General features: G+C 40.1%; 1 protein-coding gene across 1 annotated transcript in view; it reads right to left on the minus strand.

Annotated features, from left to right (window-relative positions):
• Positions 1-5,366: 5,366 nt before the first annotated feature.
• The window catches only part of IFITM10 (interferon induced transmembrane protein 10), a 35,777-nt gene continuing 18,972 nt past the window's right edge, over positions 5,367-22,171 (minus strand). The window contains exon 3 of the mRNA XM_032212797.1: positions 5,367-6,266. Within this exon, the coding sequence (XP_032068688.1) occupies positions 6,117-6,266 (150 nt within the window). The 3' untranslated portion in view covers positions 5,367-6,116. The remainder of the gene's footprint in view (positions 6,267-22,171) is intronic.

A 22,171-nucleotide genomic window follows, 5' to 3' on the forward strand; every position in this document is an offset into this window, starting at 1 on the left:
CCCAACCAGGATCCTGGTTCTGGGAGTTGATTTTCATGTATCTTAAAAGTTGCCGAAGTTGAGAAATACTGCAGGAGAATCATTTGTCACGATGAAAGCTGCTTTGAATTTGAAGCCTGGATGAAATAAAGTAAAATTATCCCCGAAATGATTTATAATATGAAATAAGGTTAAATATTCTTCCATTGTACAAGCTCTCTTCTATCTTCTAACATCCCATTCTCACAGCATTGCTTCAAGTGAAAACATAGGGCTAATCTGTTTCCATTTCTCTGAACTTCAAGCTAGCCGTGCAGGGCATTGTAAGACGTACATTCTTTCTAATCTTTTCTAAAGCTGCAATTATATGCAGTGGTGAGCTTCAAAAATTTTAGCAAGGGAATCTCTGCCCAGTTTCTGGGTGGGCGTGGCCATGGTGGTGGGTGGTTTTGCCCTCCCCGGGCTCCGGAGGTTTTCCTCGAGCCTCAGGGAGGGCAAAAACAGCCGAACTTCCGGTAGGCCCATTTTTCACTCTCCCCGAGCCTCTACATGGGCCTTGCACTTGCCTGCATCTAAAACGGGCTTTGTGGGGACTCTTGGGAGGGGTGGGAGGGGCGGGGCCAGCCAGGAGTGGGATTTGGAGGTTCTTCGAACTGCACAGAATCTTAGCTAGAGATTTTCCCGAACCCCTACGAACCCCCAGCAGGCCACCCCTGGTTATATGAACCTGTTCTTTGGGTCTGGGGCCCACTAATACCTGTTCTGTGCAACCATCTACTCACTTCCACATTGCTAACTACTTGCTTCTTCTGCTTCTTAGGATCCGTGCAAAATAATTGTTTATATTTCACAAGATGAAAAGCAATTTTCTACTCTTCAGATCATTTAAGTTATATGAGGGATGTGAGGGAGATCTGGCTGCAACATCTGTCACCCCATTGATCGCCAGGGTTGATTCGGCTGACTGGCTGGCTAGGTGGGTGTCCCCTTCCTCCCTCACCGCTCCATGTGCGTCCCTCCCAAAGCTGCGTGCTTGGTGGAAGAGGACGACCATCCCAGATAGAAGGAGTGTACCGATCTTCGGTCAAGGGTATACAATAGCTGCGCTCCCCTGCTAGGACCTCCAAACAAACAAGTTATATGAGATTCTGTTTCAGTAATGCTAATCTTTATTAGTGAGTTGAATAGCCTTATTATTGGCTAATATACTGTCTGGTTTCACAAGATATATGAAACTATTTTTTGTTGAACCATTTGTGATTAATACAACTCACACCAAGTCAAGTGTGATGGCATTGTAACTTATAAGCAAACAAATAGCCTTATGGTGTATGTAAAATTAGCCATGGGCTGCAATTTTATACAGCTATATATACGCATTCTCTCTGTCTCACACATACATGCACATATATTACAAAGTCAACTCTTACTAACAGCTTCAAATATGCTTATTTCTATTGGACTGCAATAACTGTTGGTATAAATAGATTGGGCTATGTATGTGTTATTTTCAATGTTTTCATAATATATTGTTGTTCTGTAAATTAATCTTATAGATATCGTCAAAAGTTAACCACTGAAGCTTGTTATGAAGCACTTCCTGCACCTAAAATTACTTTGCTTCTTCTTTATCTCCCAAATCTGGAAATACAATCTTAAGAGACAATGGGTGATGCTTCTTGGGAAACATCGAATGACCCCCCCCCCCCCCACACACACCCCTCCACTTCTAATCTAAAATGGATAAGGATGGATTGCAAGCATTTAAATAAAGAAAAAGATGTTTACTCATTCTCATCCCCTTATTATCATCTCCAGCTTGTAAATATGTGTAGATGAACCATTTCTCCAAAAAAAAAAAAAAATGTTATACATTTCCCAAGAAAGAGGGGGCATTTTGAATCAATGCTGTGGGTGTCTCATGCTATAATGGACTTGCGTGGCCTTGTGTTTATGTGTATATTATAGGTCTCTCAGCAGATGGCATAATTTGGTTGAACATGGAAGCTAAGCAGGGTTAGGCATTATTAGTATATGGATACGAGATCAGTAGAAAGTCCTAGAGCTATAGACTAGAATGGAAAGTTGAAAAACATCCCAAAATTTTGCAGTGGCAAACTATTTCAGTACTTTTCCAAGAAAACTGCTTGGTTATTTAGCCCATAAAATCCATCAAGAACTGAGCTCGTCTTGAGGGTTAACAGTAACAGAGTATGCAAAAAGCAAAACAAAACCCAACTACTGTCAAAAGACCCAAAACCAATTTATATAACACACAGTACTTAAGCATTTCCATACCATCACCATTTCCCCCCGCGCAGTCTCTGATGCTAACAATCATCTTCATGGGTACCTCTAACCTCGCAATGCTGACCACCTTGTTATTGCTCCCTCTAGTGACCGTAAGAGTAAATTCAATCAAGGCCTCCTTTCCTCAACCACTATTTTGGCTCCCTTTCTTAGGCACTATCCTTCTGCTGACATTAAAAGTCCACTGAGAGATGGCAATCAAACCTCTGCAGGGAGGAAGTAGAGGCTGGCTTGAGCCCAACAGGCAAAAATTTCCAGAGATGGGGAAATAGATCCCTTTAAATGCTTAGCATTTTCAATTTTGAAAAAAAAAGTCTTCAGCACGATTCCGGATGTGCAGTAGCTGCTTTATATATATACGATTAATTGTCAAACTGCTGGCAGAACTCTCTTTGGAAAAGTGTAGTGAGAGTGAAAGTCCCTGTGTTCAGCTACTACCCTTATAGCTTTTTATCGATGGTTCTGGCAGTATCCAATCATTCACAATGGGTCAGAAGTTTCATTTCAGGGGAATGCTTATTTCTTTAGCCTATGCTTTTAAAAAAAAAATAAAACACTTGTCAATAAAGGAAAATATTTGTAGATCGGGGTTGAAATGAAGGGCCCTTGGTGCTCTCTGAGGTTGGTTGTTTTCTTGCAGACTAGCACGGATGATGTTACCTAGTTTGGGAGAGGGTCTGCAAGAAAACCGCCAAGAGAGCACCAAGGATCCAGTGGTGGGTTCCAGATCCCATTGCAACCGGTACAGTGCAAGGGGGCCAAGCGCCCACCACATGAACGTGCGCAGCATGCGCATGCATACTTACCGCCGGTGATGCTCCGCAACACCTCTGCGATGCCTCTACGATGCTCCAGCTGCTCAGTGGAGCGTCGCACAGGTGCAGTACGCTCCATGCGTGTGCCAAGGTGGCGCAGTGGTTAAATGCAGCACTGCAGGCTACTTCAGCTGACTGCAGTTCTGCAGTTCTGCAGTTCGGCTGTTCAAATCTCACTGGCTCAGGGTTGACTCAGCCTTCCATCCTTCCGAGGTGGGTAAAATGAGGACCCGGATTGTTGTTGGGGGCAATATGCTGACTCTGTAAACCGCTTAGAGAGGGCTGAAAGCTCTATGAAGCGGTATATAAGTCTAACTGCTATTGCTATTGCTATTGCTATTGCGTGGAAGCCCCAAAAACTTCAAATACTGGTAAGGAGCACGGGCAGGCAGGTGGGCCCTCTGGAGCACCATACCGGAACTGTACCTGGTGCTCCCGGCAGGCACCAGTATGCCCACCATGGTAACCCACCACTGCGAGGATCCCTCTATAAACACTTGAGTTGTTCGCCGCCCTGAGTCCCTCCTGGAGAAGGGCGGCATACAAATAAACCAAATACAATACAATACTTAATTCTGGTCCAAGGAAATTACTGGCATGATTTCACAGCTCTTCTTCAATTGTCAGGCAATGGGCATGACTTGATGTTGCACCCACCCAGTGCTTTGAAGGCAGGTTCTGTGGTTCAGGGTCATTGCGGCTGCTCTCTATGTTCTTCCTGCTCTAAACAGGCTTTGAAGCTGCCCCAGGCAGAGATACGTCAACTGCAGATGTTGCTGAACTGCAGCTCTTCAACATTAGCCATGCTTCCTGGGGAATTCTGGGAGTTGTAGTTCAGCAATTCTTTGCAGGGCATCAGTAACTTACCCCTTAGCTATGAGAAATACTTACCACCTAAAGCAAATGGAGATGAGTTTGGATGGTAGGTAGGTGAATTATAACAAGCTCAACTACTCACTGTGTTGCTTGCACGGTACTGTAAGTTTATCACACTTATGCAAATCCATTATCTATTGGTTTCCTTTGAAACAGATGGAAACCTGGACAAATGATGAACATTCATTCCGTTCAAAATGTTGTTCCTTCATGACTCCATACTACATCATTCAGCAGAGTAGGGATGTCAAACTCGTGTCGTCACGGCAGCGTCATATGGCGTATCATGACTTCCCCCCCCTTTGCTAAACTGGGTGTGGGCCTGGTCAGCATGTGACGCATCTGGCCTGCAAGTGTGAGTTTGACAAGTCTGTTGTCAAGCATAAAACAGCTGTTAAGTAAGAGAAAGGTTTCCACTAGTGTTTGGATTAATGTACGCGACTGCAATATCTAGGCTGCAGAAATCTTTAGCATCATTGGATGCAGCAATAGAACATGCTGATATCTAGGAGTAATTTCTAGTAGCCCTATTAAAAGGAACATCTAATCCTATCTCTACAATTACAGTTTCACAATTTCAGATGTTGCCAAACTAGTAGTGTCATGCAGCCCCAAAAACGTTGCTTCTTTGGAGAAAGTATGTACTCAGGGCTATCTTCAGTGGAATAAAATAAAAAAAAATATATAAAAACATTTGGACATGTAGGAATCCCCGGTAAGTATTTAATCTATTTGATATACCATATCATCAATCATTTAATTAACGGAACCTTTCTGAACTTAATATGCTGAATCATTTAGCTTTCTAAAGATCTTTTTTGAAATCCTACTCTTATCCTTTTTTTATAAATAACTCAAGGTAGCAAACATACTTAATATTTCCTCACAACAATCCTGTGGGGTGGGTTTAGCTGAGGAAAAAGTGACTCATGCTGGCTTTGAAGCCTAAGGCAGGACTAGAACTCACTTCCAGCCGAGTGCCTTAATCACTAGACCAAATTGGCTCTTTTCTGTTATCAAACAAAGCACTATACTCCTCCAATCCTGGAATAAATAAAAAATAAACAATATACTTTGTGTTTTCTGCATTGGTACATTATGCAACTTTAAAGGGGGGGAAGGAAACCACTTTCCCCTTTAATATTAGTGATATTAACATAATATTCAAGCAATGAGTGTGTGGTAAATAAAATCAAAAGGGTTTCAGAAGTATACTATAGCTTTCTCCTATTAGAGAATAAAAGATGAGACAGAAACATGAACTTTGTAGTAATTCATTATTTGATGGTTAGAGGCTTTTTTTCTTTATTGAAAGTTGGCAGCGATACAAGAACTATGTAAATTTTCAGGGTCTCCATGAGGTTCCAAAGAAAACTTTTTTTCTATTTTCTTTGGAAAACTCTAGAATTGATCAGGAGAAGTTGAGAATAAATTCCGAGGAATCCAAATTTCCTGATGGTTGTTCTTTTTTGCTTTTGTTTCTTTGTTGGCAAGCTATTTTGGGCTTCAGTCAAATGTAAAAACCAATAAAACATACATAGCAAATGATGTGTGTTGGGGATACAGAACAGGGAGGCAGTTAGGCAAAGACAAAGCAGCAGTCCAGATGCAATGGATTAAGTTCCACAAAGTCATGCCTCTTCCTTAGCTCATTCTGTCCTCTGCAATGGAATGGAAGTTGTATACAGACTTGGTTGTAGAGCCCCAAAATTCCTCTGGATTCCTCAACAGAATTATCCACCCCAAATTTTCAATTCCAATTTGTACTCAGCCTGGTTGTGTAACATTCATCTGAGGCTCTGGTACTATCTCTCTCCTTGGACCAGGGGGGAAAAAAAACCATTCCCACCATCAAATCCTACTTCTTTTTCAAGAAAATAAATATTTTGTGTACAAAATGTAAAACTAAAAGTTTCTGCTACTTAAGTTTGCATTCCAGCCAGGCTGGGTGCAGACAGGGGTGGGTGGGGCAGAGGGTGAGTATATGTTGAAGCTTGCAGCATACTTTTAGTATTGAGGAGAGGGAGCATCTGCCATTAAGATGGGGCTATTGTTGTTTGTGTCCCTTAGGTGAGAAACTCCACGGCAGCTACTGGTGGCACGGAGGACTTTGAGCAGCAATGGCTGAGCCATGTTCTAGTAGTCAGTGAGTGGGTATCGTAGGAAGATAAAGACAAGGATGATGCAGAAGGTGGCAAGTGCCGAGCTGGTAATGTTAAAAAGGCGGGCAGTCTTGGCATCTTCCACAGCACCATTCAAATCGTTGAGGAGTTTTTTATCTCGCACCTGGAAAGAACAAGAACAAAGAAACAAATTTAGGAATACAAGTTTTTAAAAAAAGGAAGCTAAGAAATAAGGGCGAGTTTAAAACTCCAAAACAAGACCAATTGTCTAGAAGCATTTCTATTTTTGCCATTTTAAGCAAAGTTCTGACTTGAACCCAACAAATAGAAAGACCTTGAAATTTGCTGCTAGCATCTCACATCCAGCAATAGTATTTCCTCTGGCTGGAGACCCTAGCTACTCCTTTCAGTCTCGAACAGTGAGAGCAGGACTGCTGTATTTGTTTTCCCGTGAAGGAAAAAGCCCTCTCAATGAGAAGGTGGAAGGTGATGAATTGGGAACAGTTTGATCAATGACAGAGGTGAATGGTACTAATTAGCTTTGCTTAGAAGAAGAAAAAATGGTAAGGGTGCTGCAATTCTCAACAATTCCGGGGGTTTCAAAATCTACTGTTTGGGATGTAGATCATGGGGTGAAAATGAGATGTGGGTGAATGTGCCATTAAGACCTTGACAATGGCTGAGGTGTCACGTGGGAGAGGAAACCCATTGTACGCACTGAAAAGATGTTTTATTTTCATGAGATCTGCCACGTCATGGTCTTGAAACCTGGAAATGCCTCCTCTTCAAGTTATTTTAAAGCCTGAAATCTGTATATATTTGTGTGCATGCATATTCTGTTCCTACTAGTTAGGCAACTGCAGTCCTTTTCAAAGAGAAGGTGAAACATGCCACAGGTTTTCCTTGCGATAAGAAGTTTTGATGGGTAAAAAGTAAAGGTAACGGTTCCCCTCACACATATGTGCGAGTCATTCCCGACTCTAGGGGGTAGTGCTCATCTCTGCCGACCTTTCTGATCGACAAGCGCAGCATCTTAGCCACCCAGCCACCGCGTCCCTGATAGGACTAACAGACTATTAAGAGAATTGAGCTAACAGGATCTTCTGTAGAACATCTACAGTTTAACAGGGATAGAGAAAGGTAGAATTGTTTCTTAGAATGGATTTATATATTATCCTGCACATCACGATTATTCTTAAGACATGTTAAAGCAGCATATTTTGGAGTGATTCTTGTGAAACCAATATATTTTAGAATAAGAGCTTGAAAATGAATAGCGTGAGAATCCAAAGTTGTATCATTGAGAATTGTTTCAGCTGCCCATGCTTTATGGGCATGCAGATTTAAATTAAGGTAGGTATGATTTCAAGTATGCCTAAGAATTCTGTGCATTACACAATTCTGCTATAGTGCTTGGTCAAAGTTTTTGTCAGCTACAATCCACTTCATCAGCCATAGAAGGCATTTGTCACAATTGGCAGATATATATGTGTACGGGTGGAAGGAGGGAACGGTAATAAATGAGGTCAAGTGGCAATAAAATAGCAAAGGTACAGTTTGGGACAACACATTTAAATCAGTGCAGAAGAAACATAGTGATCATTTATGACAGCAGGAATAAACCATTCATTCTAGTTATATTACATTAATTACAATTTGTGATGGAGATGAAAGTAATTATTGTTGTACTTCATGGCCAGACTTATATAACTGGACCTTTAAAAATATTTTAATTCAGTAGCATCCTACTGGAATTTCAGTAACTAGTGATTTGGAGACCAGTTTTTGTCATAATGTCCTTATTTATCTTGAACTTTCACAAGGTTTTGTGGCTGCAACCTATTAATATGGCAATCTGATTTTTTTTTCTCAATACAAATCCTATGAACAACCAACCTGGCTCTTAACATGACTGGCCAGTTGCCATAAATCAATTCACAGGGTCAAGAGGGGAAGTATTATATTCTGGAAAGGCCAGAAAGAAGCGAATTGATCCCAAGGGGTCTCTCTTACTCCAAATACCCCCCATGACCTTTGTCCCACAATATAAATGACTGAGCCATTCCCTTTCCTATTCAGTGGATGCAAAAATGCCAGCAGCCTATTTCTGAGAATGGCAAAGTTTGCGTTGCAACCATCATCCACGCCACACAATTTTAGACAATATGATTAGCTATTTGCTCCGGTCCATTAAAGATACAGTAATAGATTCCAGCTGCAAAAAAAAAAGGTTGCATCTAAGTACATTACTCTCTAGTGCCTGTCAGCAAATAAATAATCAATACAAAACGTGATCTGGGAAATTAGCCTCAGAGGAGAGGCAGCCTGAAGCTTGCAGCATAAAAGAGTGTTTGCATCTCCCTCACTTTGCTGAGGCAAAAATCTCTGAAAGATTGCAACAGTATTTTATCTATTCCCAAAGAATGCAGAATGGAGGACATTAAAGCACGTCCTGAAGAAGAGCTCATCAATATTCATGTAATTGAAAATGGATAAGTTGCAGGGAGGCACTCTGGATCTCCCTGAGATGGTGATACATTCCTGAAGGTTGAATTAAATCATTTTGTCACCCTGTATCTTGAATCTCCTGCTCGGTGATTATTTCTTTGGCTTTATCTCACTCTAACAATAACAAATATTCTGGAGAGGGACATATGATCGCCATTGATTCATAAGACTCCTCCACCAGTGTGACCTAAGATTGTCAGATATTAGAAAGGAAAGCAGTCTGGCTGGAGCCAGATGGATGTTTAGCAATGTTAATAAAACAGCTTGCCAGATTTTAGCTCTGATTCTAAACAATTCGACCTCTAATCTCAGGTCTACATTAGGAGTCAAAAATCAGGGATTCTGATAGTGGAACAGGGTTTGGCGTGGATGTCCAAAATTAGAATATAAGCCCAATTGCAGTCTGTATAAGAATCTGTTGTAAATAATTTAATGGGGGCTGTGATGAAGTACAGGTAATCTTCTATGTAGGACTATAATGGAGCCCATAATTTATGTTGCTAAGTGAGGCATTGGTTGTGAGTTTTGTACCATTTTACGACCTTTCTTGCCAAAGTTGTTGAGAATCACTGCAGTTGTTAAATTAGACAATAGCAATTAGACTTATATACCACTTCACAGTACTTTACAACCCCCTCTAAGCAGTTTTACAGGGTCAGCATATTGCCCTCAACAATCTGGGTCCTCATTTTACCAACCTTGGAAAGATGGAAGGCTGAGTCAACCTGGAGCCAGTGAGAATCGAACTGCAGACAATTGGCAATCAGCAGAAGTAGCCTGCAGTACTGCATTCTAATCACGGCACCACCACGGCTCAGTTAGTAAAATGGTTGTTAAGTGAATCTGGCTGCCCCGTGGACTTTGCTTGTCAGAAGGTTGCAAATCACATGACCCTGAGACACTGCAATTGTCATAAATATGAACCAGTTGCCAAGCGCCTGAATTTTGGTCATGTGACCCTGGGGATGTTGCAACGGTTGTAAGAGTGAAAAACAGTCCTAAGTCACTTTTTCCAGTGTGGCTGTAACTTTGCATGGCCACTAAATGAATGGTTGTAAGTCAAGGACTACCTGTACCTTCTCTGTGTATGATGAAATTTTGAAATGGCTGAAAGGCTCTTTTGGGCCACAGAGGAAGCATGATTGGCCTGGACACAAGCTCTAGGTGCTTAATTCCTTTAACTTGCTCCATAAGCTGGTTATCTGTATGTCACAAATGTATCTTAAAACTTTGGAGAAAACCATTTTATTTGCATTTAGGACAAAATTGCCAACATCTGATGAAGTAAACACTAGAATGTGGAAAAATACATCATAGTAACTTGGTTTAGCCTATAAAATGACATGCACTTACTTCTTCTACCTTTATGCTAGGTACATATTAACCTTCTAGCATAACCTATTTTTTCTAGCTAAAAGCAAATGCTTAGCAAACAATGCTGAGAATGGAATTACTATTACCGCTATAGAACACTGAACTACTATTTATAAGATTATCTTTTGTTCTATGTGGAAAACCCATACAAAATGACTTAGATCTGTAGGTTAGACTGAGATGTTGAAAAAATACCCCAGAAAAAGGCATTGACAACTTATTCATTTTTGTGCCCCTTCCCGCAGGCCAAAATTGTCCAGGAATATTTCCCTTAGTCACCAGGAATTTAGCTCAACTTTAAGAACATCCCATGAACATTTTTCAACAAAAAGACAAAGGTAGTTTACCTTAGATTAGTGTAATACAATATGTAAAGAAAGCCGTTGTGTTAGCTTAACCATTTTTTATTGTAGTTAAAATATTGGCTTAACATTAATGTGTGAATTAAATCTGCTTATTGGCACTTTCGGCATGGCTGTAACTAAACACCAATGGTGAAGAGTATCCAATCTTTTTGGCTAGTAGGCACATCTGGAAATTTGGGAGTACATTGTAAGTACGGTGGCTGCAGGGAGTGAGGGTGGGGGCTTGCCCATTCATGTTAGCAAAGCCTCTTTGTGTGTGTGTGTGTGTGTGTGTGTGTGTGTGTGTGTGTGTGTGTGTCTGTCTGTCTGTCTGCCTGTCTGTCTCTCTGGTCTGCAGGAACATTGGTGACCAGGGTCATTGTTCGGGGATCCTAGAATTAGTACTGTAAATCATTATTCTAAGACATTCTTTCACATTGAAACATATATACTAAAAGATTATAGATAGTTGAATTTTATGGCTGGAGGCCTTTTGTTATGGACAAGGAACTTAGTGTCTTCCACTGGATGAATAGCCCTTGCACTGAACAAGGCTAAACACAAGATGTCAGTGGTGGAGCATGCATAGAAAACCCTTTGTTCTGTAATGCAGCAGAACTGCATAGATCAAATGATTATTTTTTATGAACTCCAAAAATATTTCCACAAGTTCATACACATTATCACTGCATTCACACACATTTAGCTGAAAGCACAGCATCCAATATATTTTGTGAACAGAGAGTTCTGATTCCCCTCTAAGGCTTTATTGTTATTTATCCCTGCCATCCTGGAAGGAAATTTTCCTAGAATTAAATTAGGATTTGACTTTCCTCGCTGGCAGCACCAACCAACATTAGAGGTTCTTATTCCCTGTAAGAGTTCATGTCAGCCCTTTGAGGTAGGCCAGATCAGAAAGACTAGACTCCACAGGAAAGCTAGAAACAGAATCTGGGAAGGCAGGACAAGAAGTAATGGGTAGAAGATCATTAAAGTGAGATCCAGTCTAGAACTAAGGAGAAATTTCCTGACAGTGAGGACAACAATTAACCAGTGGAATGACTTGCCTCCAGAAGTTGTGGGTGCTCCATAATTGGAGGTTTTTAAGAAGACAATGGACAATCATTTGTCTGGAATGGTACAGGTAGTATTTGTTCTGACCGAGGCTTCCTAAGAGCATGAAACAAACTCCTTGTCCCGGCAAAAAAAACCTTTTATTAATTTATAGTGAATTCTGCTCATTCACATCCACCAAAGTCTTTCCAGGGAGGATGTACAGGCTTATCTTATCTTATCTGTACCTTATCTGGCTTGGGGAAGTGACAGGCTGATATCAGCAGAACTTGACAAGGAGTCTCGGAGAGTCATGAACCAATTAAGTGAACTAATTGTCTCCTGCAAATTCCACTCCCCTTTCGCTCCTCTTTTATTTCCTCTGGGAGGGGCCATTCATCATCTGGCCGTACTCCCAAGTCAACCCCTGCTCTTTAGTTGTTCCCATCATCTAGCAACTCTGTGCATGCGCACACTGGGAACAGGCTCCAGCAGTTTGTCTGCCTCACTGATGTCTGACTCTGAAGGCAGCTGATAGCTGGCATATGGCTCTGGCGTCCTCTCTGCCTCCAACACAGAGCCCTCATCAGACTCCAGGACTGGCCCATGTTTCTCCCCAACCTTATCACTGTCTGAATCTGCTGCCAGCTCTGCTGGCGGGCCACAACAGTCTTTGTGTTACGAATTTAATGGAGCCTACCAATTACATTTGTAACCTGAGGATTTGTTGAAGTGAATCATATAAAATGACAGTGAAAACTCCTTCTTTCGCCCATTTAATAATCAAATACACAGGATATTAAGTACACCAGGTATCTCAGGGTGGGGAAAGCCATGGGAGGGGGGGCTACTGATAGAACAGGACACCTACTTAAGACCACCCGAGGTCTTCCCCCATTCCACCTCCTACTCCCCACAATTGCTTCTCCCCTCCCAATCTTGCCATACAGGGTCACATACCTAGCGAAGATCTAGCGAGTTGCCTCCTCTCCAGTCTCTCTGCCGCGCAAGATCACGGCTCCCAGAAGCTTCCAGACTCAGTGGACAAAACATTTTCATGCCAATGGGAGGCTTTGGGGCAGTGAAATCACACTGTCTCAAAGTGTCCTATCGGCTTACAAACTCTTCAGCAAGCCTTTGCAAAAAGCTTTTGCTGGCAAGAATGCGCTGGCCCCTCCTGGGCTCCATTTGTGCTGGCAAAGGCTTCTTGCAAAGACAACCAGAGCCTGCAAATTTCGGCAAGGAAATGGCAAAGGGAGGGAAGGCCTCAAGTACTGAAATCTTCCCTCCGTTTGCAAAGCCTTTTGCCGCAGATCTCATCCAGGCCTCAATTTGCCACAAACAGTGGCCTAAAGTAGTGTGAGATCACGCAAGACCAGTAGCATGAGATCTCACACTACTGAATCTTGCGTGATCTTGTGGTACTTTACACCTCTGTTATCTGCGAAGGCCTAAAGCCACGAAGCAGGCAAAGAGACCGCAGAGAGGAGACAGCTCGCTAGATCTTCACAAGGTAAGTGAGTGTCCACAAGCCCAGTGTCTGTGGAGACCTGGCTGGGGAGGGGGGAATAGGCAGGGTGAATGTTGCAGTGCCTCTGCGGTCGTTCATACAGGTGAAAGACAGCTGTGATGTTGCAACATTCGCAACTTCAGGACTGTGTCATGTCATAAATACTTGGGGGAGCTTTGTTGCAACTTCAAACAGTCATTAAGTGAACTCTTGTAACTGAAAGATTACTTCTATAGGGCAGGTAATTGAGCAGGGGGCGCTGGACTAGAAGACCTCTAAGGTCCTTTCCAACACAGTTTTTCTGTATCTGCATCTTCTCTTCTACTCCCTCTCATATCCCAGTCAGGAACCTGGATCTCTTTTTTCAGACAATCTCCTTTCTGTATATGCAATAGATTTCGACTATTCACTTATAAGCTGTTTCTATGGCACTTTTTCTTCTGATTTGTTTTTTAAAAAATAGTTTAGTCCTATTTGTTATATCCAAGCCTTCCCCCTCCCCTCCCCACGGTCAAAATCATATCATTTTAAAATTGGCTATTTTAATTTTGGGGCTGTGGATTTTATTTTCTGGACATCATTCCTTTATAACGTTATTATATTTTTAAAGTGTCTGATTTCTATAGAAGGCATATGCGTGTTTTTTGTGTGATTATTGTTATGGATTTATATTGGGAGCTGTCATGGCTTGGCCAGTTTTACAGAGAGCAGGCTAGAAATCAGTTAAATAAATAAGAAAATAAATCACTGGTGAACTTGGTGCTGTTTGGCGAACATTCACCTCTAACTCTTGCTGCACGTCCAAGGATGCAGTTTGTGTTTCCAGCTCACCAATTCCTAAAGCCTGAAAGTTTATTTCAGGCCATAGAGCAACATCCTGTGCATCCTAAATATGTGGAATCTTCCACTTCGTTATTCTGTGAAGGTAGTCCTTGCTTAAAAAATATAGCCTGCTTGCTCATAGAAGAAAACAGCTCACAAATGAAAATGCAACATTCTGAATAAAAATAATTCTTGCATGGGAAAAAACATATCTGAGGAGGGGTGATTTTTCTTGCAGGAAATAAAGCAAATTGACTTTTGTTTTGCCTTATCCGATGTCCTTTCGCTGCATTTGGCCGCTCACAATCCAGAACTGTTACAGTAAATGGGAATCAAACTATCAAGGGGCATGGAATTGGAAAGTACATTGATGAAGGGGTTCAAGGCTCATTGGGAAGAGGGAGAGAGAGAATTAAGAGAAAGGCAGAGAAAGGGATACGAGCATCCTCGGTTTGCTTTCATAGTGAGAGCTGCGATTTTCTGATGAGCTGGCTGCCTTAAAATTGGGGAAACAACAGATACTTCTAAGCCTTGGAAAAACCAGCAACTCCCACTGAGATGATTAGTAGACTTTGAAAATGTGGCTAATCTGCTTATTTCTCTTTGTAGATTAAAATATCATAACTGATGGTAAGAAAAAGCAAAACCTGAATTTGGAATACATCAATAACTGTAATTTGCAATGAGATTTTGAAAGAGGGATAATTAATTGGCAGTGACTCAGATTGTACAGGAAAATAATTTTAACATGCCAGCAGACCTAATGATAAAGCCTGGGTCACCATATTTAAACCTATGCAAAATATTAGAAAAGTGGTTCTTCTACATAATATACCAACCAAAGCCCCCTCCCCCAAATTATCCCACTTTTCCTGTAAAAGTTCCAAGTAATTTACACCAATGTCTTGGTTTATATTTATCCCTATAACTAGAACCCGGTCGGTGTGGTGGTTGGTGAGTTGGTATTGAGCTGGGGGGAAAACTGAGCAGACATCACCCACTAAGCTGTTGTCAAACAAGGATTTGAAGTTGGATATCTCTGGTCAATGTCCAGCACATTCATACACAATTTCCACTGTGCTCTTCTCAACTCCTGTCCCCTTGTTGCCCATCCCATTGAATAACAAGAAATGGAAGTAGGCTTTCTCCTATATTGGGGAAAAGTGGAAGTAAGGTTGGAGGAAGCATAGTAGCTGGGCACATCTGGAAGAGAAAGACAGTCCAAAGCAAGGAGACAGAAAAGGTATTTCAGAGTGACTGGAAAGAACTAAAAGATTTGGGATGGATTGCAGCAATGGTTACTGGCTTCCAAATGGTGGATGTGATCCCATGAGAAAACTCCATTCTTTTATAATGCATGCAATATATCCAATGCACCTTGATTAAGGATGTCCAGTTATGAATGCCATTTTAAAACCATTGTGGACATCCTTGATAATGACAAGAGTCACTTGATCTTTTCCCTATGAAAGTGCTGGATGCAGAATAATGTATTAATGTTACGGGAAGAGCAATTTTGCTTACATTTTTAAAGCTAGAAGAGTCCTTTAACATAGAATACTTTTTGGCTTTCAAGGTTTTTTTTTTTTTTTTTTTTTTTTTTTTTTTTTTTTTTTTTCCCGGTATCTATTACCTTCCAGTATATTCGGTTTGTACTATTTTCGCACTAACATTGAAAAGCCACAGTATACAAATACAATCATGGAATTTAACACATATTGTATTTCCCCCCTCCCCCCTCCCCCTAAATCCCCACCTCCCTTCCCTCCCCCCGACTTCCCAAAGACCATACGTGGTATAATTTTTGAACAATCACAGTCTGAAATATCTCTACATTGAACTCAGCTTCTTACTGTTACCCAAATTTTAAACAATTTAAATTATTACTGATACTAAGCATAAGCTATCTGGAGTTTTTTAGTCCCATATTTACTTTTTATGTAATCAATCCACTTTTTCCAGTCTCTTTTGTATCTCTCGTTTGAATGTTCTTTGAGATATGCTGAGATTTTGGCCATTTCGGCTAAGTTCATAACTTTCAAAGTCCATTCTTGAATGGTGGGTAAATCTTTCTTCTTCCAATACTGCGCCACCAAGAGTCTTGCTGCCGTTATTAAATACAGGATCAAATTAGTCTCTGCTACTGTAAAATCAATGCATATACCCAGTAAAAACAGCTGGGGGGTAAATTTTATCCTTCTTTTAAAGATGTTTTGCAGGATCCACCATATTTTTATCCAAAATGCCTTAACATTACGACATGTCCACCATATATGAAAATATGTAGCATCACAAGAACCACATCTCCAACATTTAGGTTGAACATTTGGATACATAGAGGCAAGCTTTTTAGGATCTAGGTGCCATCTATAAAACATCTTATAAAAATTTTCTCTCAAGTTTTGTGCTTGTGTAAATTTCACATTTCTTACCCAGATTCTTTCCCATGTTTCAAGCATTATTGGTTCCTCGACATTCTGAGCCCATTTTATCATACAATCCTTAATCAGTTCCGTTTCAGAATCCATCTGTGCTAATACATTATATATCCTCTTTATATGCATTGAGCTTTGATCTCTTATTTGTTTAAACAGATTATCCTCAACTTTTACAAAGCCAGTTTTTTGATCTGTTTTCCACCTAGCTTGTAGTTGACCATACTGAAACCACGTTTGAACTACCTTCTCTTCTTTAAGTACCTCTAAAGATTTTAGTTCCATCACCCCTCTTTCTGAGATAAGAAGTTGTCTATAGGTGGTTCTATCGTGTTTTTGTTCTACATTCATATTTTCAATTGCATGTCTAGGAATTGCCCACATGGGCACTTTATCATTTAGTTTATGTTGATATTTTTTCCAAACCCGCAATAAAGCATTTCTTAAGATGTGATTTTTAAATTTCTTATCCGTTTTTTTGTTAAATAACAGGTAAGCATGCCAACCATATAACAAATCATATCCCTCGATATTCAAAATTCTGTCATTAGTTAGATGAATCCAATCACTAATTGCAGATAATGCCACTGCGTCATAGTATAATTTTAAGTTAGGTAATTTCAATCCTCCTCTTTCACGTGCATCTTGCATTATTTTCATCTTTACCCTCGGCTTCTTTACTGCCCACACAAATTTGTTGATACCCTTCTGCCATTCTAAAAGATTCGCATCTCTTTTAAGTATTGGTAACATTTGAAAAAGAAATAAAAATTTTGGTAAAATGTTCATTTTTACTGCCGCTATTCTACCCAGCAAGGACAAATGCAGTTTTTCCCACCTTTTCAACTCCAACTGTGTACTATGCCAAAGTGATTCATAATTATACTTGTATAATTTCCCATTTGAGATTGAGATATTAACTCCAAGATATTTAACTTTTTTAACTACCTCACATCTTAGCGTCGCCCCCAGTTCTTCCTTCTGTTTGATAGTCATATTTATAGCTATTATTTTGGTTTTTCCTAGATTTATTTTAAATCCCGAGACTTGACCATATTGATTGATCGTATTCAATAATACCCTACTAGATTCCTGCGGTTGTTCCAATATTATAACCAGATCATCCGCAAATGCACGAATTCTATATTCTTGCTGTCTAATTTTGATCCCTTTTAGACCGCCCAGGCCCCGTATCTTATTCAACAGTATTTCCAAAGTTATAATAAACAATAATGGGGACAGAGGACAGCCCTGTCTTGTACCTTTTTCAATTTGAAAGGAGTCTGTCAGACTTCCATTGACAATGATCTGGGCTGTTTGCTGCTGATATATTGCACCAATTGACCGTAAAAAGCCATCTCCTATCTGCATTTTTTGCAATGTCTTCAGCAGGAATTGCCAATTAACTCGATCAAAGGCTTTCTCCGCATCCAAAAATATGAATGCGGCCGGGATTTGATTGTTCTTTCCCAGGTATTCTAAAGCGTTGATAATTAATCTAACGTTATCCTTCATCTGTCTGCCCTGTATAAAACCAGTTTGATCGGTATGTATCAGTTGCTGAGTTACCCCCATTAGCCTATTTGCTAATATTTTAGTAAAAATTTTATAATCTACATTAAGTAATGAAATAGGTCTGTAATTTTTTGGTTGGGTGAGGTCTTGATCTTCTTTGGGTATCAACGATATGAACGCAGTCTTCCACGAGGGAGGCACTTTCCCTCCCGATTGAATTTTATTGAATAGTTCTCTGAGGGGTTCTACCATTTCTAACTGTAGATATTTATAATAAACAGCTGTTAAACCATCTGTGCCTGGTGCTTTCCCTAACTTTAGTTGTTTAATTGCCTGCAAAATTTCCCCAGAGGTTATAGGTTGGTTCAGCTTATGCCTATGTTCTTCTCTGACTAGGGGGATTTTCTCTTTATCTAGGTATTTGTCTATATCTCCGTCCTTAATTTTATCCCCTTTATACAACTCTGTAAAAAATTCCCGAAATACCTTTTGAATCTCTTCCTGTTGAAACACTTCCTTCCCTCTGTGACACCATTTGGTTACATTTCGAGCTTTCCTTTTTTTTCTAATCTGATAAGCCAACCACCTACCGGGTTTATTTGCATTGCAGAAAGTATTATGTTTAGCATATAATAAACTAGTAGCTACCTGGTCAGAGATCAGCATATCAAACTGAGATTTTAATATAGCAATTGTTTCCCTAATCTTTGTATCTCCTGGATTCAATGTTAATTCTGACTCTTTCCCTTTAATTTCCTCTTCCAATTCTTTTCGTTTTTGCCCTTGTTTGTATCTATGTATTTTATTTATATTCATTAATACTCCTCTCATATACGCTTTGCTTGCATCCCATACATATTCCAAAGATGTACCCTTGTTCATATTGAAGACAAAATATTCTGATAGCAATTTTTTACAATCATTAACATACTTTTCATATCTAAATAAGTTTTCATTCAACCTCCAGGACCTTCTTGCCTGGGCTACCCTTCCCAATTCCATCCAGACTGGATTATGGTCTGAGAGAGCTCTCGCCATAATCTTTGTCTTCTTCACCCTACAAAGTAAATCATTTGTAATTAGTATAAAATCAATCCTTGAAAGAGATTGATGTCTATTGGAAAAAAAGGTAAAGTCATATTCTTCTGCGTGCCTCTCGCGCCAAGCGTCTCGCAATTCAAAGTCGTCCAGCATGTCAAAAAAGGGTTTGGGTAACTTAGCTCGAAATTTGGTGTTCAGGCGAGCTGTCTTCTTATCTCTTTTGGTGTCGATCACGCCATTCCAGTCACCCATTAATATACAAGACTCAAAATCTCACTGTACTAATTTAGCATGGAGATTTCTATAAAATCCATCTTGTTGTTGATTAGGAGCATAAATTCCCAAAAGTAACGTCTTTTTCCCTTCTAAGATTAAATCTAATGCAATATATCTTCCAAAGGGATCTGCTTCAATTAGCTCAGCTTTAATGTCTTTTCTTAAATATACTACTATGCCATTTTTCTTTTCCATGGCTGAGGTCGCAAAATGTTGGCCCAGTTTGGGGTTAAACAAATATTTTTGATCGGTTGATTTGATATGAGTTTCTTGCAAGCAAATTATGTCATTCTTAAACTGTTTAAGATAATGAAATATTTTCTTTCTTTTCTGTGGAGAGTTCAATCCGTTAACATTCCATGTCAAAATCTTAGTTGTCATTTTTGGTTGCCTGAAGCTTTTTTAGAGCCTCCCGCAAGGCCTGTCTCACCTTTGGTTTGGCTCCTCCCACAGCTTCTGAGCTTGTTGCAGTAGCTCCTTGGTCAGTGGCCAATGATTGTTGAGATTGTTGCATAGTAGCTTGTTTATCCGTTTGTCTGGTGGTCTTGCGGTTGGATCTTTTTTCCTTGACTCCTTGCCCTTCCGGAAGAGGGAGATGATACATTTTATCTGATGGTTGTGTGGTTTGCTGTTTATCTTGTTCGTCTCGTGGTTTTTCACCATATCCCGAAGGTTCAGGATATCCCATCTTCAGAATCTTATGATAGAAATCACGAGCTTTCCATACAGAGCTGAGACGATATCTTTGTTTGTCCATTGTAACTATAATACCGAATGGGGCATCCCATCTGTACTGTATCTGGCGCCTTCTGAGCTCTTCCACCAGAAAAGCATAATCTCTTCTGGCTCTTAGCATCTGAGGCGGTATTTCTTTCAGAACAATCAGGTCCTGTCCACCAATTTGAAGCTTAGTATTGTAGGACTCTTGTAGTATCATATTTCTAGATTCTCTTGTAACAAAGTATATTACCACGTCTCGGGGAAGTTGCCTTTGTTTTGCCGCCCATGAGTTAACACGAAAAATCCTGTCAATCTGCCAATCAAAATTGGATCCCGGTTTTCCCACCAGACGGTCAAAAGCTTCAGAAAACATTTGCTTTAAGTTCTCCTGCTTTTCTTCACGCAGCCCCCTCACTCTTAATGCAAGCTCCATCTGCTTATACTGTATCATAATAATTTGTTTTTCAGCATTATCAATTTTTTGTTCCACCACTTCAGTTTTGGATATCAGGTTAGTTTTAGCTTCATTGAGAGTTTCTAAATTATCTTCCATTCCAGAAATATATTCTGTTATCACATTTACAATTCCCATCATATTATCATTCATTTTAGTGACCCTGGTATCGAATTTGTCATATAGAACTTCCATCTCATTCCTTATTTCATCTTTGAAATCTTTAATCATTTCTAGATTCTGTTCTCTGAATTCTTTAAACATTTCTAAGTTCTGTTCTCTGGATTCTTTGAACATTTCCAGAAAAAATTCTTTTGTTAGTACATCTCCACTAGGGGGCATAGATGGTGGGGGCTGCAACTTTGTGCCAGGTATGGGAGACGTTTTCGGAGGTAATTTAACAGAGGTTGATTTGGATGCCATTATATTTTGGTTTTAATTATTTATTCTAAATTACTAATCCACTGTGCTATGTGGAGAAAAAGAAATTCCTCCCCCCCCTTTTTTCCCTTCTTTTTTTTTTTTTTTTTTTTTTTTTCTTTTCCCAAGGGGTTTTACGGAGGATTTCAAAAGAGAAAGTCCATTTAGAATGTTTGGAATGTGTCTGAGTCAACAAAGAGTCTTGAAAGCTTTAAGGGAGTAGCTCTAATTAAATTATAAGAGATTATTTCTTTACTTCTGTAGCAGGAAGCCGGAGATAACAGATGCAGAAGCTGTAAACGCCATTTTGAAGACAATTAAGCAAAAGAGGTTTTTATAACATTGAAGCTGGTATTTCAGATAGAGAAAAGATTTTAAAGTTCACAAGTTGGTCTTTGCTCGTATTGACTTTTGATAGTCTCTTTTCTAAAGATTGTCCTGAGGGGGAGGGGATCCTGTCTCGTGCTGTGAATAACAGCTGCGAAGTTCAGGTCGGAGTTGAATGACTCAGCTTTGGGTTGATTCTCCCCCTCCGTCCACAGCTCACAAAGAAACAAACTGTGAACTTCAAAGAAGATTCTTACCAGCTGAGATTCCTCACTGCTTTTTTCTTGTCTGAAAAAAGAATTATCTTCTTGATATTGAGTAGATAACGATCCTGAATTCTGGGGGCAGCTCTGTTAAGCTGCCGACCGGCGACAGGCCACTCCCCGGAAGCCGGCTTTCAAGGTATTAAAGATCCTAGCTTCCACAGGATAGCATGAGACTGCTTGGGGTGAAACTGGATTTTGGTTGTGCGTCTTACTTGTTTGCCAAAATCTGGCAAAACTGACAACATTGTCTTTAATTTTAGTGGAGAATGCTGTGGTATGCATGGGTAAGATTTAGGTTGGTAATGTAGTCTTAATTTTTCTGAACCCTAAGACTGAACGCCTCATTTAACCAAGGACTTTAGATAATAATCTTCTCATTGAGAGATAATATCTGTATCTTCCTAAGAGGCATTTCTTCTTGCTCTTGGGAGCCCTAGTGTATTTTCTCCTAATGAGTTCTGGGCAATGGAGTTTGCTTCTCTGGAACTTGCAACATTTCAGTTGCATACACGTTCCCAGACTCCCTTATCAGCAATTCCAGCTAATGATAACAGATTCTGGGAATTGTAGTTCAGTATCATCAGAAGGCCTTTGATTTCCTACAGCTGGTTTAGACTCCTTTTCAGCTGAGATCACAGTGAGTTCTTCAATCCATCTTTGCAAATGAGTTTGTCACTTCATTTCCCCCCTTGCATCAAAGGCAAGGCAAGCTTATGAACACCATGACACATTTGACAGAAGCTGCTTTGTGGAGTTGTTTTAAATAGTCTGTATTCTTCTGTCTTCCTATGTGCACAGGCATTGCAATCTTTACTGTCACTGCAAAAACCTGTGTTCTGCAAATATCCATTAATTGGGCAATAGAAGGAACAGAACTACAAACATTTACTTTAGCTTGGAATCAAGTTCTTTGAAACTTCAGATTCAACCTTCTGCTGTGGTTGAATCTGTATAAATGTTCAACATGTGGATGGACACTTCCAATATAGAAAAGAACTGCATT

Source organism: Thamnophis elegans, chromosome 1, assembly GCF_009769535.1.
Source record: "Thamnophis elegans isolate rThaEle1 chromosome 1, rThaEle1.pri, whole genome shotgun sequence".
NCBI classification, from domain to species: domain Eukaryota; kingdom Metazoa; phylum Chordata; class Lepidosauria; order Squamata; family Colubridae; genus Thamnophis; species Thamnophis elegans.